An 18,484-nucleotide genomic window follows, 5' to 3' on the forward strand; every position below is an offset into this window, starting at 1 on the left:
GACCCCCTCCCTCGGCTGTAGGTATCTACTCCTCAGCTTCCTAGTTCTAAGAGTCCACTTTGTGTTCAAACATTTCATGTATAGATATTTGTACACATTTCCCGCCCACCTTTTTCCCTCAGTGCTGGGAGTCTCTGTTCATATTTTAGCTTACTTATTGCCTCTCTACCTTCGAATGACGTCCATCCCATGTCCCCCTGCACAAAGGTCTCTTTATACAGTACAAATCGTCTCTGCATAGCTAGGAAAGCCTAGCTCCCCAAGAAACGTATACAGTGTCTACTACACACGTTCTCATATTTTCTCCCTATGCTATGCCCAAGGGGGGTGAACGTGAGTGAACATCATCACCATCATCGTCAGCCCGCCTACACCCACTGCAGGGTAAAGGCCTCTCCCATACTTCCCCAACTACCCAGGTCACATGCTAATTGTGGCCACGCTGTCCCTGCAAACTTCTTAAACTCGTCTGCCCACCTAACTTCCTGCCACCCCCTGCCACACTTCCCTTCTCTTGAATCCACTCTGTAACCCTTAATGACCATCGATTATCTTCCCTCCTCATTACATGCTCTGCCCATGCCCATTTTTTTCTGGATTCCAACTAAGATGTGATTACCTCGCGTTTGTTCCCTCACCCAATCTGCTTTCCTCTTATCCCCCCCCTCCTTAACGTTACACCCATTATTCTTTCCATAGCTCGTTGCGTCGTTCTCAACGGAAGTAGAACCCTTTTCGTAAACCTCAAGGTTTCTGTCCCGTAAGCGAATACTGGTAAGACACAGCTGTTATACACTTTTCTCTTGTGGGATAATGGCAACCTGCTGTTCATGATCTGAGAATGCCTGCCAAATGCACCCCAGCCCATTCTTATTCTTCTGATTATTTCAGTCTGATGATCCGGATCCGCGGTCACTACCTGCCCTACGTAGGTGTATTCCCTTACCACTTTCAGTGCCTCGCTACCTATCGTAAACTGCTGTTCTCTACCGAGACTGTTAAACATTACTTCAGTTTTCTGCAGATTAATTTTTAGACCCACCTTTCTGCTTTGCCTCTCCAGGTCAGTGAGCATGCATTGCAATTGGTCCCCTGAATTACTAAGCAAGGCAATATCATCAGCGAATCGCAAGTTACTAAAGTATTTTCCATTAACTCTTATCCCCAATTCTTCCCAACACAGCAATCATGGAACCATTACGGAATCACGATGTAGACGAGCCATATGTAAAAATACTGAAAGATATCTATAGCGGCTCCACAGCCACCGTAGTCCTCCATAAAGAAAGCAACAAAATCCCAATAAAGAAAGGCGTGAGGCAGGGAGATGCGATCTCTCCAATGTTATTCACAGCGTGTTTACAGGAGGTATTCAGAGACCTGGATTGGGAAGAATTGGGGATAAGAGTTAATTGAGAATACCTTAGTAACTTGCGATTCACTGATGATATTGCCTTGCTTAGTAACTCAGGGGACCAACTGCAGTGCATGCTCACTGACCTGGAGAGGCAAAGCCGAAGGGTGGGTCCAAAAATTAATCTGCAGAATACTAAAGTAATGTTGAACAGTCTCGGAAGAGAACAGCAGTTTACGATAGGTAGTGACAGCGGATCCGGATCATGAGACTGAAATACTCACAAGAATAAGAATGGGCTGGGGTGCGTTTGGCAGGCATTCTCAGATCATGAACAACCAGGTTGCCTTTATCCCTCAAGAGAAAAGTTTATAACACCCCCTCCCCCCCAGCTGTGTCTTACCAGTACTCACGTACGGGGCAGAAACATGGAGGCTTACGAAAAGGGTTCTGCTTAAATTGAGGACGACGCAACGAGCTATGGATGAAGAATGATAGGTGTAACGTTAAGGGATAAGAAAAGAGCTGATTTGGGTGAGGGAACAAACGCGAGTTAATGATATCTTAGTTGAAATCAAGAAAATGAAATGGGGGGGGGGCATGGGCAGGACACGTAATGAGGTGGGAAGATAACCGATGGTCATTAAGAGTTACGGAATGGATTCCAAGGGAAGGAAAGCGTAGCAGAGGGCGGCAGAAAGTTAGGTGGGCGGATGAGATTAAGAAGTTTGCAGGGACAACATGGCCACAATTAGTACATGAGCGTGGTACTTGAAGAAGTATGGGAGAGGCCTTTGCCCTGCAGTGGGTGTAACCAGGCTGATGATGATGATGAATAGAAGTCGTTGGTAACTCCGTTAGACAGGATACCAGTAAGCTATCGCAGGAGACGAAAGATCTGATCAAGAAACGTCAATGTACGAAAGCCTCTAACCCTACAGCTAGAAGAGAACTGGCAGAACTTTAGAAGTTAATCAACAGGGGTAAGACAGCTGACATAAGGAAGTATAATATGGATAGAATTGAACATGCTCTCAGGAACGGAGGAAGCATAAAAGCAGTGAAGAAGAAACTAGGAACTGGCAAGAATCAGATCTATGCATTAAGAGACAAAGCCGGCAATATTGTTACTAATATGGATTAGATAGTTCAAGTGGCAGATGAGTTCTATAGAGATTTATACAGTACCAGTGGCACCCACGATGGTCAATTGTTGAGTAGCCTTTAGGGAATCCTGCCTGGTCCTTTGTTTGACAGAAGTCTCAGGTGTTCCTGATTCTATTTGCGATTACCTTAGTAAATACTTTGTAGGCAATGGACATTGAGCTGATCTGTCTATAATTTTTTCATGTTATTGGCATCCCTATTCTTATGGATTAAGATTATGCTGGCGTTCTTCCAAGACTCCGGTATACTCAAGGTCATGAGGCATTGCGTATACAGGGTGGCCAGTTTTTCTAGAACAATCTGCCCACCATCCTTCAACAAAGCTGCTGTAACCTGATCCTCCCCAGCTGCCTTCCTCGTTTGCATAGCTCGATCCCAAGGCTTTCTTTACTTCTCCCGGCGTTACTTGTGGGATGTCAAATTCCTCTAGACTATTCTCTCTCACAGTATCTTCGTGGGTGCCACTGGTACTGTATAAATCTGTCTAGAACTTCTCAGCCACTTGAACTATCTTGTCCACATTAGTAATGCTATAGCCGGCTTTGTCTCTTAGCGCATACATCTGATTCTTGCCTATTCCTAGTTTCTTTTACACTGCTTTTAGGCTTCCTTCGTTCCTGAGCAGGCTCAATTCCATGATTATAGTTACCCCCATATATATATATATATATATATATATATATATATATATATATATATATATATATATATATATATATATATATATATATATCACTTTAATATTATATTATCCATATTATAAAACAACTAATGTTTTAAGTGTTCGAAGGTTACTAGAAAATATTTGGATTTACGAAGTGCCTATTCAAAGCATGAAATATTCGCAGTAACTTATAATCAAAATAGAAACAGTTAATTCTTGTATTTATTATCTTAAGAACATGCCCTGTGCATAACTTTCTTCGTGAAGAAATTACTTGAGAGAGACAGGCACAACTGCAATTCAGAAAGAATCTTTGCAAGTATTGATAAACATTATTGGCCCAATTTCCTGCCTTCTGTGCACAAATGTATTATACTGTGCAGGTGTCACTGTATACTCGATTCAATCTGTAAATTTTATAGAAATATTTTTAGAGATATATATGTCACGCCAGTGCTTATACAAATGCCTACACATATCTTGATGTAATATGTAGGAATGAATTAGGCATTCATTAGGACTTGACATTTGACTCAAGACGTAAATTACTCATGTATATAAGTTACAACAAGAGCCTTCTGTGCTAATAATGAACTTCCCAATTGTCACCACTCAACCTCTCTTGCAGCCCTCGACAGGATAAAATAATGACATGACTATATAGCATGCTCTCATTCAGGTACTCAAATACCAAGAACAGACAATGAATTCTCATTAAACACAGGATTTTATTTGGTGCTCCGATGAAACAGACAGTTGAAAGCTAACTTATTAAACAATCAATTGCTCTAAAAAGTACCCACTTGCAAAAAAGAAGTATGAATAGAATAAAATCAAAAGTATCTTCATCTGCTACACATGCTACACATCTGTAGATTTGTAATTTGGAGTCTAGGTCAACACAGTTGTTGACCTACCCTCCATATTGTGCTCCATGGTGCTGTGCTCTCCGCTTATGTCTCCACAAACTACAAGACGGCATAAAGGACACGGAGCAGACACTGCAACTGTATGGCCGGTCACCTGTATGAACGCGTTGGTGTACCTTCATTGCTCTCTTACAGGAGAAGCTCTGAAGGCATAGAGGGCACTGGTATGTTTTCACCTGTGTGGGTGTGCAGGTGCTCATTCAGGCGGTTCTTTTGTGAGAAACTCCGAGAGCATGAAGTGCACTGATATGGCTTCTCGCCTGTGTGGATGCGCAGGTGGGCCTTCAAGCTAGAATTTTGCGAGAAGCTCTTAAGGCATGACGGGCACCGATATGGCTTCTCACCTGTGTGCGTACGTAGGTGTTCGTTCAGGCAGAACTTTCGCGAGAAGCCCCGAGAGCATGAAGGGCACTGATATGGCTTCTCGCCTGTGTGGGTGCGGAGGTGTTCGTTCAGGCGGAACTTTTGCGAAAAGCCCCGAGAGCATGAAGGGCACTGAAATGGCTTCTCACCTGTGTGGGTGCACAGGTGTACCTTCAGGTGGATCTTTTGCGAGAAGCTCTGAGAGCATGAAGGGCACTGATATGGCTTCTCGCCTGTGTGGGTGCGCAGGTGGTTTTTCAGGCTGGTCCTTAGCGAGAAGCTCTGAAGGCATGAAGGGCAATGATATGGCTTCTCGCCTGTGTGGGTGTGCAGGTGTTCGTTCAGGTGGAACTTTCTTGAGAAGCCCAGAGAGCATGAAGGGCACTGATATGGCTTCTCACCTGTGTGGGTGCGCAGGTGGGACTTCATGGTAGTCTTTTGCGAGAAGCTCTTAAGGCATGACGGGCACTGAAATGGCTTCTCACCTGTGTGGGTGCGCAAGTGGATTTTTAAGTCACTCTTTCGTGAAAAACTCCGAGAGCATGAAGGGCACTGACACGGCTTCTTTCCAGTAGGGATGTTGGCATGTGCATCCAGATGAGCCAATTTATCAGCCTCGTAGTCACATTGGTGAAGGAATCCTTGCTTTGAGTTGTCACATGTGGCAGTTGATGGAGAAATACGAGGCCTTGATGCTGCGCAAATAAAACAAAAGTAATTAAATATAGCATAAAATGCCATAAAGAAAACAGGTGCTGAATTTAATTACAAGCTTTCTTTTCAGGGGGGGGGGGAAGACCATGGAGGGTGATTTCAAGTATGATTAAACAAAGAAATTTTGACGGTCCTTTTTAATTTACTCAATAGTTCTGCATTTGAATGCTTGTTGATGCTGTTTGTGATGTCCGCCTATAATAGAAATTATTTTTTACAAAGGTGTAAAATTAGAAAGTGAGAGAACGTGGAGTGTTCGAAGATTTTCACGGATTTCTAGGAACCTTAGCGAAGAGTTTAAGATAATGTTTTGAGCCAGCTTGCTCTCTCATCCTTAATGAGCACTTGAGGCCAGGAGGCCTCAAGGGCTCTTTCGCTCTGCTGTGCATAGCCGTGTAGCCAAGCACCCGCACGAAAGGGAGAGGTCAGTGGAGAAGTGCAATAGTGCACTGCTGCTTGTGCACAGGTGCGCAGCTACGCGTGGCGCTGAGATAGACCACTGTTGCTCGAATACATATTCAACGCAGCGATGTGGGAATATTAAACTGCTGCGGTGAGTCAGTGTAGAACCCTGGGGAAAGTGATACACTCGGCACGCAACGGTTGGGTATTTTTTGGTTTTGTGGACAAATCTAGTTCGTGATAGCCATTGGTAGGACAATTTCACGTCCTTAAAATGAGGTTTTAAATACGAAAATCTCAATGAGGATTTCACACAGAATTTAATGTACTTCGTTGTATCCATTATTTTGTTATATCCCATTTCGTTAAATGAAGTTTGAGTATTTGTTAATTACTAAACGCAAAATAGCGACTTGTACAGAGTAGGAATGAATGACAATGAATGTGGAGAGAAGGGAGTTTCGACATACATGAATGGAAAGATCTAGGGGTTATCCAGGAGATAATAAAAGTTTGAGTAGTCGAGAACCTTGCCCTGAAGTGTAGCTTTGTGGCAGCACAGCACCTCAAATAGAAATTCGATCCTGTAATCCGTACCCCAACCCTGACCTTACTCTTTAAAGATTTACAATTTTCGGAGCGAGCTATAGGTGCAAAAATATGGCAACTTTTTTTAAAAGTGATATTGCCATTCTTCATCTGCGAAAACTACTTGCTAATTTGGGACTCAGTACCGGCCTTATAAGCTTAACAAAGTACGACAACATCTTCAGTTGCAGTTTTGTTCAAAGTGGAACAATTCGACATGGACTCTACTCATTGCGCTCAGCTCAGGCATCCTCTGCGAGAACATCTGAATAATGGTATAAGTCAGTGCCACAGTCACGAGCACTGAGGATGACAGAGGCGAATCAAACTGCACATAGCACATTGGAACTAAGTAAAAAAGGCAGATAGTTTGGTTTTCTGCACGAAACGACTACACAACCTGGGAACGATGATGATGTTTGAGGTTTAATGGCGCAAGGGCCAGGTATGGCCAAAGAGCGCCATGCTAGTGGTAATGAATATGTCGTGGTCTGATGGGCTCTGTGAATTTAATGTGACTTGGCTGTAGAGGGGCCTAAAACAGTTTGTGTAAATTGCATAAAAATTACCTGTAATAAAATTATGGCAATGATTAAAGATATGTACTATGATCACTAAAATACATTAAAAAGAATGATGCATTATATAAAATATGCGAGAGACTAGAATTGTCTAAGAGCACTACTGCCTCGCCAGAGCCCTTCAAACGCAAGGGCCGAGAGGCATGTGCTATACAAAATAGCTATCACAGCGGCATCCTCTGGAGAGAGGAGACGCTATGAACGTATAGGGCTAATTACATGTAACACAACATCTTTCAGGAAGTCTAGGACTGCGTTAGTGTCAAAGAGTGGTTCTGGGCCGAGTAACATTACAGGATGAAGGGGAATGCGCTGCCGGTATGCTAATGGAAAATGTTTCTTTCTCTCAGATTCGGCTTTCCGACACTCCAGGAGGACATGGAGGACGGTCAGCCTCTCCCCACATCTCCCACAGGTTGGGGGCTCATTTCCAGTAAGTAAAAAGTTATGCGTGCCAAAAGTGTGTCCTATTCTTAGACGACAGAATAGGACATCTGTCCGGCGTGATTTTGTTACAGGAGGCCAGAAACCTAGTTGTGGCTTTATTACATGCAGCTTATTATTTGTTTCCAGGTCCCACAAGCGCTGCCAGTAGTTTCGCAGTTTCCTTCTTAAGAAAGGCTTCAGGTCTGCGACAGGAACTCTAGCGGCAGAATTTTCAGTGTGTGATGCAATTGATGTGGCCATTTGGTCCACTAAAACGTTACCCTGGATGCCCCTATGTCCAGGCACCCAGCATATTATCACATGCTGGTTAGACACATATGCTTTACTTAGGGCGGAATAGAGTTCAATGATTATAGGATTTTTGTGCTTACAGAACGATATCAAAGACTTCACAACACTTAGGGAGTCCGTATATATAATTGACTTTTTGAGTTTTGATTTCCTTATATGCTTCACGGTCGACAGTATTGCGTAGGCCTCAGCCGTGAAGATACTAGTTTCCGGATGCAGTAAATCGGATTCCGAGAAGGATGGACCGACGGCTGCATAGGACACCCCGTCGCGTGACTTCGATGCATCTGTGTAGAACTCAGTGCAGGAGTATTTGTACTGGAGTTCCCGGAAATGCATTTGGATTTCAATCTCTGGAGCATGCTTTGTGACTTCCACGAAAGATATATCACATTGTATGAGCTGCCACTCCCACGGAGGCAGCAGCTTGGCTGGATGCATTAGGGGAAGCTCGAGGAGTGGAACGTGCATTTCTTCACTAAGCTCCCTCACACGCAGCGATAAAGGCTGTCTTACGGAGGGACGATTGCGAAAGAGTGTAGCATATGTCATGTCATTAATGGTATTAAAACAGGGATGTTGTGGATTTGAGTGGACATTCAGAAAATATGTTTGGCTGATGTATGTTCTCTGCAGATGAAGTGACCACTCATTTGATTCTACATATAAACTTTGTATGGGACTCGTTCTGAAAGCGCCAGTGGCCAGTCGGATTCCTTGATGGTGGACCGGATCTAGGATCTTTAGCGCGCTCGGGGCTGCAGAATGATAGATCACGGCACCATAGTCTAGTCGTGATCGAATGAGGCTGTTATAGATATTCATTAAACACTTTCTGTCACTACCCCATGTAGTCTGGGATAGAAGTTTGATTATGTTCATTGTTTTCAGACATTTTTTTTTTAAGATATTTAATGTGGGGGACGAAAGTGAGTCTGTAGTCAAGTATGACACCTAGGAATTTGTGCTCTTTGCTGATAGGTATTCGTTGTCCACACAGTTCTAAGGAAGGATCCGGAACCAGGCCTCTCTTTCTTGTAAAAAGAACGCAAGAGCTTTTGTTAGGATTGATCTTAAATCCATTCCTGTCTGCCCACACTGAGACTTTGTTCAGGCCATGCTGTACCTGTCTCTCGCAGACTGCGAGGTTACACGATTTGAAAGCTATTTGAATGTCGTCCACGTAGACAGAGTAAAAGATGGCGGGTGGTAATGAAACACGAAGCGTGTTCATCTTCACGATAAAGAGCGTGCAGCTCAGCACGCCTCCTTGGGGTACACCCGTTTCTTGCGTAAAAGGGCGTGAGAATTCATTGCCGACTTTTACCCGGAAGGTACGATTTGACAGATAGCTTTCTATTATATTATGCATATTACCGTGGATGCCCATTTCTGACAAGTCTCTTAAGATTCCGTAACGCCACGTCGTATCGTACGCCTTCTCCATATCGAGGAATATGGATAAGAAAAACTGTTTGCGAACAAATGCGTCTCGGATATTTGCTTCTACACGTACGAGATGGTCAGTTGTGGAGCGCCCTTCTCGGAAGCCACACTGATAAGGATCAAGCATATTGCTCTGTTCAAGGAAATGAACGAGTCGCCGATTAATCATTTTTTCGAATACCTTACAAAGGCAACTTGTCAGGGCTATCGGGCGGTAACTTGCCACTGAGGAAGGATCTTTGCCTTGTTTCAAAACCGGGATCACAATGGCTTCCTTCCATGCGGTTGGAAGGTACCCTGCATCCCAAATGGTGTTGAAAAGTGTGAGTAGTGTAACCTGCGTGTCATTGTGTAAGTTTTTGATCATTTCATACATGATTCTGTCAGATCCCGGTGCAGAGCTCTTGCATGCGCTCAAGGCAGCTCTCAACTCGGCAATGCTAAAAGGACAGTTGTATCGTTCATTCTGTTGACATTTTCTCATGAGTGGCTTACTTTCTTCTATTTGTTTATATTTCCGAAAGGATTGCGAGTAATGGTTGGCACTTGACACGCTCTCAAAGTGCTCCCCGAGTGAGTCCGCCTGATCTTGTAGGGTATCGCCTTCTGTGTTTACCAAAGGGAGTGCATGCGCTTGTCGCCCTCTTATCATATTGACCCTATTCCAGGCTTTCGCCTCATCTCTGTACGAGTTAATACTCGATAGAAACTTCTGCCAACTTTCTCGTCTGGCCTGTCGGCGGGTTCGCCTACCTTCGGATTTTACTTTTTTAAAGTTGACTAGATTCTCTGCAGTGGGAGAAGCGCGTAGCAACCCCCACGCCCTGTTCTGTTTTTTATGAGCGATCCTGCAATCGTTGTTCCACCATGGGACACGCCGTTTGCAGGCCAAGCCTTTTACTTCCGATATGCATTTAAATGCGACATCGATTATGAATGCTGTAAAAACCTCGACTGCAGCGTCAATTCCTAACGAAGACAGGTCAGCCCATGGGATACTAGTTAGAGATCGAAATTTCTCCCAATCAGCTGTCTCAATCTTCCACCTAGGAGCGTGTGGTGGATATTTTTCTTTATGTGATCTTATCAGTATAGGGAAGTGGTCGCTACCGTAAGGGTTGTCGGTAACTTCCCATTCAAGTTCAGGCAGTACAGACGGGGAGACTATAGTAAGATCTATTGACGAAAAAGATCGGTTTGCAAGAGAGTAATATGTGGGTTCTTTCTTATTGAGAAGGCACGCTCCGGAAGAAAAAAGGAACTGCTCAACAAGACGACCTCGCGCATCTGTACGAGAGTCCCCCCACAGGCAGCTGTGCGCATTGAAATCTCCAAGAACAACATAAGGTTCTGGCAATTCGTCTATAAATGACTGAAATTCATGTTTGTTTAATTTGTAGTGTGGGGGTACGTAAAGCGAGCAAATGGTGACGAGTTTATTAAGGAAAACAGCTCGAACTGCCACTGCCTCAAGGGCCGTTCGTAGCTGTAAACGTTGGCACGCTACGCTTTTTTGAATTATAATTGCGACACCGCCCGATGATGCGACAGCATCATCGCGATCTTTCCGAAAAGTAACATATTGTCGAAGAAAGTTTGTGTATTTTGATTTTAAGTGTGTTTCCTGTAAACACAGCACTTTTGGATTATGTGTGTAGATGAGTTCTTGCAAATCATCAAGGTTTCTAACGAGACCTCTGACGTTCCATTGTATGATTTGTGTATCCATATTTAGTGTAAATTAGTGCTGTGTGTACGGAAACTGAAGAGATGCCTTAGATTACAGAGCCCTTTCGAGGCCCTGTAACAGGGGTTTTGCTCTTTCTGGAGCGTTCGAGCGAGTGTCGACGCTCCTTCGGCGCTAGGTGCGCACCGCCTTGAGGATAGGTGTTGTGTCCATTGCCTCTAGTGAGGCGCCGGACACGTGCTCTTGCGAGCGAGAAGTTACCAGGGAAGATCCCGCCTTAGAGGGCAAGACCCCTGTGCCCACCAGCCCGGAGGTCGATGGGGCTCCCTGAGGGATTTGGCTGCGCCGGCTGTTGCCAGCGCTGGAAAGGGCCGGGGAGGTTGGGGCAGCCTCGGCTGCGCCCACCTTCGAGGTCGATGGCCCCGTTTGCTGAGTAGGCGGAGCAGCGCTAGCTGCAACCGCCGCGGGGGCAGATGGCGTAACTGCCGACTCACTGCCTGTGGGTCGGACAGCCACCGGAGGCCGCTGTGACGCTGCCCCCTGACGCGTCACTTCGGCAAAGCTTTTCTTTGGCAGGTACACTACCCGCCTGCGTGCCTCTTTGAATGATATATTCTCTTTTACTTTGATCGTTACTATTTCTTTTTCCTTCTTCCATGAGGGGCACGACCGCGAGTACGCGGCGTGATCCCCGTCACAGTTTACACAGTGGAAAGCGTTCTCACAAGCTTCAGAGGTGTGTTCTTGGGCACTACATTTAGCACAAGTCTGGCGGCCTCGGCAGCTCTGCGAGCTGTGACCGAAGCGCTGGCATTTGAAACAACGGAGTGGGTTTGGCACATACGGCCTAACACGGAGCTTGATGTACCCGGCCTCGATTGACTCGGGCAAGATACTTGATCCAAAAGTAATTATTAGGTGCTTCGTCTGGATCTCTTTACCATCCCGCCTCATCTTAATTCTTCTGACGTTGATCACATTTTGTTCGCTGAAGCCCTCCAGGAGCTCCGCCTCAGTCAGGTCAATCAAATCATCATCTGACACAACACCACGGGTGGTGTTCATTGTACGGTGTGAGGTTACTGTTATGGGGGTCTCCCCAAATGACACTAGTTTCTGTATATTCTCATATTGTTTCAGATCGCGGAGCTCCAAGAGGAGGTCACCGCTTCCCATTCTCGACACCTTGTAACCTGGACCAAAAACATCAGTCAAGGACTTTGAGACAAGGAATGGGGAAATGTTTCGAACTGCTTTGTTTGGCTTTTCAGAGTGGATAACGTGGAAGCGCGGGAAATTCTGGATTTGGTGTCCAAAAAACTTGAAGACATCTTCGGTGCGCCCTCGTTTCTGAGGGCGATCAACAAGGGAGGGGAAAGAAGTTTCCATGAAAATATGTGTACATTCGGCAACAGCGCCGACCGCCCACCATGGAGCCCAACGAGGGGACGCGGCAGAGCTTGCATACAAGTCTGCACGACGCCAGTAGTACGCCGTCACTATAACCGAATATGGTTTACCCAAGGTTGGATAGCCACACAGGGTTAACCCTTGCCGCCAAGGAGAAAGGAAGTAAATAGAAGAGAGAAGAAGACAGGAAAGATGTAAAGTGAGAGATAAAGACGAAGGTTTGAGAAGAGAGAGACAGGAAAAGGCGACTACCGGTTTCCCCCGGGTGGGTCAGTCCGGGGGTGCCGTCTACGTGAAGCAGAGGCCAAAGAGGTGTGTTGCCGCCGCCGAGGGGCCGTAAAGGTCCAAACACCCGGCATTGGCTCAACCCCCAGGATCCCCTTTTCCCCGGACACGGCTAAGCCACGCACGGCTACACGCGGGAGGGTCCAACCCCCATGTGCTCGGGTACGTGGTGTCGCAACACACCAAACGCCTGCTGACGCAGACGCCCCTGCGGGGACAACCTGGGAACCAGCACACCAAACCGAAGTATGTCTCTCCTGTTACAGCACAGAGTAAAACAAAGACTCACAGACATTCTGGTTCTAGGTTTTACAATTTCTCTAATCGTGAAATCGTTTACTGAAGCAACAGATCAAACAGACAGTTGTTGTTGCCTTCAATAATTCTCGAAGTCATATATTACTGTGAGTGACGTCACGGCTTGAGGTTAACCTTGGCTCATTGGCTAAGAATGCGGCAATTCGCGGTGTAATATATTGCGGGGTAATACTGCGCAAAGCCGCGCTTGTGGAAGAAGCTCTGATGGCAGAAGTGCCAATGATGTGGCTTCTCCCTATGCTGTTGCACTTGAGTGCAATGAGTGCATCTATCGCATAGTCACAACTGTCACAATAGTTAAGGCAGCTCTGCTGTAATTCCTTGTGCTTGACAATTCGTAAGAAGCCGTTATATTTGCTTCTCTGTCCACAGAAGCATAACAAGTAATTGAATCGGCCAATTACATGTTTCTACAACACGAAATTATAGCAAAAATACTAAATGATCTTAACATCAGGCTAATTCTTCTCTTATGCCAAATGAGCAAGGTTCACAGTTCATGGAGAAAGTTAAGTTTATTTACTACAGGCATACATAGTAGAAACATATAACTGAAGTTATACTTCATCACCATACTTCTCTTTGGTAACATTTGTTTAATATAAGATGCCAATAAAAAGCAAAATTAACCGTGTTCGCTGCACAATGAGGTTTTGGTACACCACAGTTAGTGCTATTCACTCGCTTTTCTTAAATGAATCTCCAGATTCACTCCTTAGTTATCAGACTTGAAAAGTTTCTTTTTGAAAGATTGAAAGTTTATCGCGATTCACTTTTCACATACAGCATTCAAACATGCATCGCCAAATTAGGGGGGAGGCTAAAGGCTGTGTGTGCCTGACGAGGCCTGCCCTCCTGGTAGTCACAACCAATGCACTTGAGACGGCAACATGCTTCCATGTGCGGCAGCATCAGAATCACACCAAAAAAGAACATCCACAATTCTGCACAGTATAAAAACATTTCAGCATAACCTATTTTTTAACTACAGCTGTGAAATAGAGCAACACATACAGCACTAAAAAATAAATAAGTAATCGCCCACATTAAGACTACAGTAGGTCGGTCTTGTGTGCAATATCACTGCAGAAATAAGGTTTCCAAAGAGGTCCAGCCACACGGGAAGGTGCGAGGCGAAATCCGGCAACACTGCTGCGCGCGCTTGTTCCCCCACTCCCTACTCCCGCCGGCCGCGCTTCGCTGCGCCGTTCATTCTTGGCTCAGCAGCCGTCCGATATGGAGGTTCTCATTGTTGAACCCGCCAAGTGCAAGATTCATTCCATAATTCACTTTTTGCAAGCCAAAGGGACTCCACCCGTGGATATTCATCGTCAGTTGGCATGTGTATGGCAACAAGTGTATGTCCGTGCAACACGTCTAAAAGTCGTGCAGGGATTTTAGTGCCGGTCGGAAGGAAGTCCTCGATGAAGAATGGAGTGGAAGACAGTCAGTTTCGAAGGAGGTTATTGAGGTGGTCCAGGTGAACTGCTTCAAAATAAGAGAATCGCCGTCCGTTAACTTGTTTCTCCGATTCCTAGGAGTTCTTACGATACAGTGGAAAGCTTTGACAGAAAAATTGGGGTATCACAAGTGTTGTGCTCGATGGATACAGTGGCTATTGACATCAGACCACAAGGAGAAACACCTTGAGTGTGCTCGCCAATTCAAAAAAGTTAAGAAGATAAGGAAGGATTGTTGCACTCTGTTGTTACGGGAGACGAAACGTGGCTTTCATTTCACTCCTGAAACGAAACAAAAATCCAAACAGTTGTGTCACCCAGTCGCTAGTCGCGAAGAAGTTCAAACAAGCTCCTTCTGCTGGCAAAGTCATGGCCAGTGTTTCTTGGAATCGTTACGAGATACTGCTGATCGATTTCATGGAATGTGGGACAATAAACTCGAGACGGTTATTGTGCAACACTAAGAAAACTCAGGCAAGCTATCCAGAACCGTCGGCGAGGACGACTTGCAGCCGGTGTAACGCTGCTTCACGACGTTTGACCTCATGTCTCCCGTCAAACCTAGTAGCTTTTGACAAACTTTGGGTGGACTGTCATGCCCCACCTACAGCACAGTCCAGACCTTGCGCTTAGTGATTATCACTAGTTCCCCAAGTTAAAGGAACATCCGAGTGGCCAACGCATCAGGAGCGACGATGAAGTCAAAGAAGAGTTGAAACGCTTCCTCAATGGGCTGGTGGTGGAATTCAACGACATTGGGATACAGAAAACGGAGCACCGTCTACAAAAATGCGCAGACAAAGATGGCGATTATGCAGAAAAATAGAGCAAAGTTTCAAGGTGGGGGAAACAAAAGGGGGGGGGGTGTTGATGGCTGCCATGATGCTGGGGGGCTGGGCTGACTGGTGCTGGGGAGAGTGCCCGCGAGAGTGCCCAGTGATAATATGGTCCAATAACAACCGCAGAACAGAACGCAACTTATCTTCCGACGAAATAAGAGCAGTGAGAACACTGAAAGAAGATACAGGCATTGTAATTCTACCGGCGGACAAGCGGAACTCAACCGTTGTTTTGAACATAAAAGACTACGAGGAAAAGGCGTCCGCCCTACTTGACAGCCAAGATTACGAGAAACTAAAGAAGGACCCCACTACGAGAACCCAATCAGTGCTGAACAAGATGCTGATTGAAATATTACGCAGCCATCCAAATTCTCGAAATCTCAACCTAAAATTAATGTGTAGGAACGGATCCGCCCCAACTTTCTACAGCTTGCCAAAACTCCATAAACCTGGAATCCCCTTACGACTAATCGTAGACTTTTCGTGTTCCCCACTACGATCACTATTCACTTACTTGCATCAGATCATGTTACGACTCACCGGAAGGACAGCATCTCACGTGCGCGACTCCGAGAATTTCATCAAAGTCACATTAAAAGTATGTATCGAAGATGATAAATGTCTGGTCTCTTTTGATGTAATCTCTCTGTTCAGAAGAGTAGCCATTAAGTTGGCTGTTTCCGCAACTAGGGATGCCCTGGAACGCGACGATATGCTCAGCGAGAGAACCCCTTTGAGTGTAGACGACATCCGCCACCTTCTCGAACTGTGCCTGTCCAATACCTATTTCACCTTCCGAGGCAGCTACTACAAACAGGTTAAAGGAACTCCTATGGGATTCTCAATTTCCGCTGCCATGGCTAACTTGACTAGGGATAGCATCGAGGTGAGATCTCTAAATAGTTTTTCCCCAAAACCAAAAGTCTTCCTCAGGTACGTAGATGATTGCTTCTGCATCGTGAAGACAAGGCAAGTCGAAAACCTGCAGAAAAACTTAAACTCCATAGACCCGGATATACAGTTCACATATGAGCGCGAACAGAACGGATCGTTCCCATTCTTAGATGTACAAGTTACACAAACAGACGGCATTCTAAAATTTTCAGTCTACCGAAAACCAACCCACACAGGCCGCTACCTTCATTTCCAATCCGACCATCCGGCATACCACAAGGCGTCTGTTGTAAATTCTTTATTCAAACGAGCCGAAACTCATTCCTCATCGGAATCGGATCAAAAGAAAGAAAACAGAACAGTTCTCAACGAACTTAAGAGGAATTGCTACACAGATGACTTCAATCGAAAAACAACCAGACAACAAAAAAGAAGAAACAAACTGCGGGACCTTCAACCGTTGACTTCTCCCCAACTCCGGAAGCGAGTGTCCATCCTGTACGTCAGAGGTACTAGCGAAGCGCTCAGCCGAATATTGAAAAAAGAAGGCCTCAAAGTGGCGCACAAACAGATAAACACTTTCAATATGCTCCTCCCTAAACCAAAAGATTGTCCATCTAAAGAAAGAAAAAGCTCAAGGCGTCGTCTACAAAATCAGCTGTGCCAACTGTTCGGCATCGTACATCGGGGAAACCAAAAATCTAAAAGAAAGGATCAGACAACACGAGAACGACGTCGGAACATTCAACCGTATTCGCAGCGCCGTCGTTGAACACAGAAGACGACGACCACAAAATTGCTTTCCAGGAAACTGAAATCCTTCAAACAGAGACGAACTCGTGGAAGAGACTACTACTGGAGTCATAGCACATTCAGAATACGGGGAATAACATAAAGCACATGAAGGGCAACCTACCCTTAGTGTATGTCCATGGCCTTGGCGACATGACGAAAAGAAGAAAAGGACGCACAGCCAGGTAGACTCCTGCTTGTTTCACCAACACAAAAACGTCGGTGCGACCCTGTAACCTCCCCCCCTCCCATCAAGGGCACTCTCGCGGGCACTGTCCCCAGCACCGGTCATCCCAGCCCTCCAGCACACAAGCAGCCATCAACCCCCCCCCCCCTTTAGTTTCCCCTACCTTCCCGTCTGTTAAGTGTCTCCCCACCTCCTGTGCTCCCCTTTTCTTTCTTTACAAAAGACCCTTTGAAAGCTACACACCGCCACCCCCCGAAGTACAACCCTCTGAGGAAGGAGCCGAATGGGCTCCGAAACGTCGGGCTAATAAAATTTAGTTATTTGGTTGGAGTCAGTCTCAAGTCCTAAGGGAAATCATGTATTAGATTTTCACTTGCTTTGTTATCATTCAGGAAAGTTATGATGCTATATTCAAAGGTCATATGCCCACAGTTAGTTCTAGCATCAGGAGTCCTGCAAGAAACAGATTGCAGTTCAGAAACAGCACCAGGCTGTGCAAGTGAACAAAACCTAAGGTTAGGTTTGCTGTGGATCAAGTAATCAGCCTATATTGCCTGTCGAAGGGTCATTAAGTTATGCGTGTTAAGAAGCTCTGGTGTTCATCAGTATTCTCGAGTTCTTGAAGTGCTGGGAATATTACCGTTTGCTCTAATTGCCTTTTTGTGCAATATATTTGAGGGGTTTAGGTTTGCATATTTTGTCTAACCCAGAAAAGTAAACAATAATGAAGAAGTCACTGGGTGTTAAACATAGTTGTTTTTTCAACGAAGTTGGTAGAACAAGCCTTAATATATGTATTAGACCGACTTAGCATGGTATATTGGAACGCAAGTAATTAATATGCCCAGTCAATGTTAACTGTTCACTAAATGCCACTCCAAGAAAACGTATTGTGACACGCTGACGAAGAAGATGTTGTCAGCTTGGTCGGAAGAAGACGACGCTCTGGACTTCGCGCACTGTCTACCATCTTGTCAGCCACTACGATTATTGTAAATATCCTGTAAATATACGTCTGACTGTTTTTAACCCCGTAACATTTTTGATGGAGGTTGCGGGATCATTATCAAGACGGATTTACGCAGCGGGCGGTCCTTGGCTGCATCTACAATGCCAGCACAAGGCAAGGATGCTTCGGGCCCGTCGGTACCCACGCCCACCGTCATCCTAGCACAACCCCGCGACCCATAAACCTTTTCCGGCACTGACGACACTGATGTTGAAGACTGGCTTGAACTATATGAGCGGGTGAGCTCCAGCAACCACTGGGATCAGACCATCATGCTCGCTAATTTGATATTTTACCTCGCGGGCACGGCACGCGTATGGTTTCAGACCCAGGAGGAGGAACTTACCAGCTGGGACATTTGTAAACAGAAGCTGAAAGATTTGTTTGGCAAGCCTGTTGGACGTCAGCACGCCGCCCAAAAAGACCTCGCTTCGTGTGTCCAGACGTGCACTGAATCCTACCTCACGTACATGAAGGAAGTGCTCGCTCTGTGCCGTAAAGTGGATCCGAAGATGTCCGAACCTGATAAAGTTGCACACGTCATTAAGGGCATTGTAGATGATGCCTTCCACCTCCTTGTTTTCAAGAATCCTTCCACTGTGCAAGCCATTATTACCGAATGCCGGCGGTTTGAAGAAACCAAGAGTCGCCGCA

General features: G+C 45.5%; 1 protein-coding gene across 1 annotated transcript in view; it reads right to left on the bottom strand.

Annotated features, from left to right (window-relative positions):
- Positions 1-4,105: 4,105 nt before the first annotated feature.
- Positions 4,106-18,484, bottom strand: part of LOC142590465 (uncharacterized) — an 80,448-nt gene continuing 66,069 nt past the window's right edge. Inside the window, exon 5 of the mRNA XM_075702604.1 lies at positions 4,106-5,172. Within this exon, the coding sequence (XP_075558719.1) occupies positions 4,244-5,172 (929 nt within the window). The 3' untranslated portion in view covers positions 4,106-4,243. The remainder of the gene's footprint in view (positions 5,173-18,484) is intronic.

The sequence above is a fragment of the Dermacentor variabilis genome, chromosome 8 (genome assembly GCF_050947875.1).
Source record: "Dermacentor variabilis isolate Ectoservices chromosome 8, ASM5094787v1, whole genome shotgun sequence".
Lineage (NCBI taxonomy): Eukaryota > Metazoa > Arthropoda > Arachnida > Ixodida > Ixodidae > Dermacentor > Dermacentor variabilis.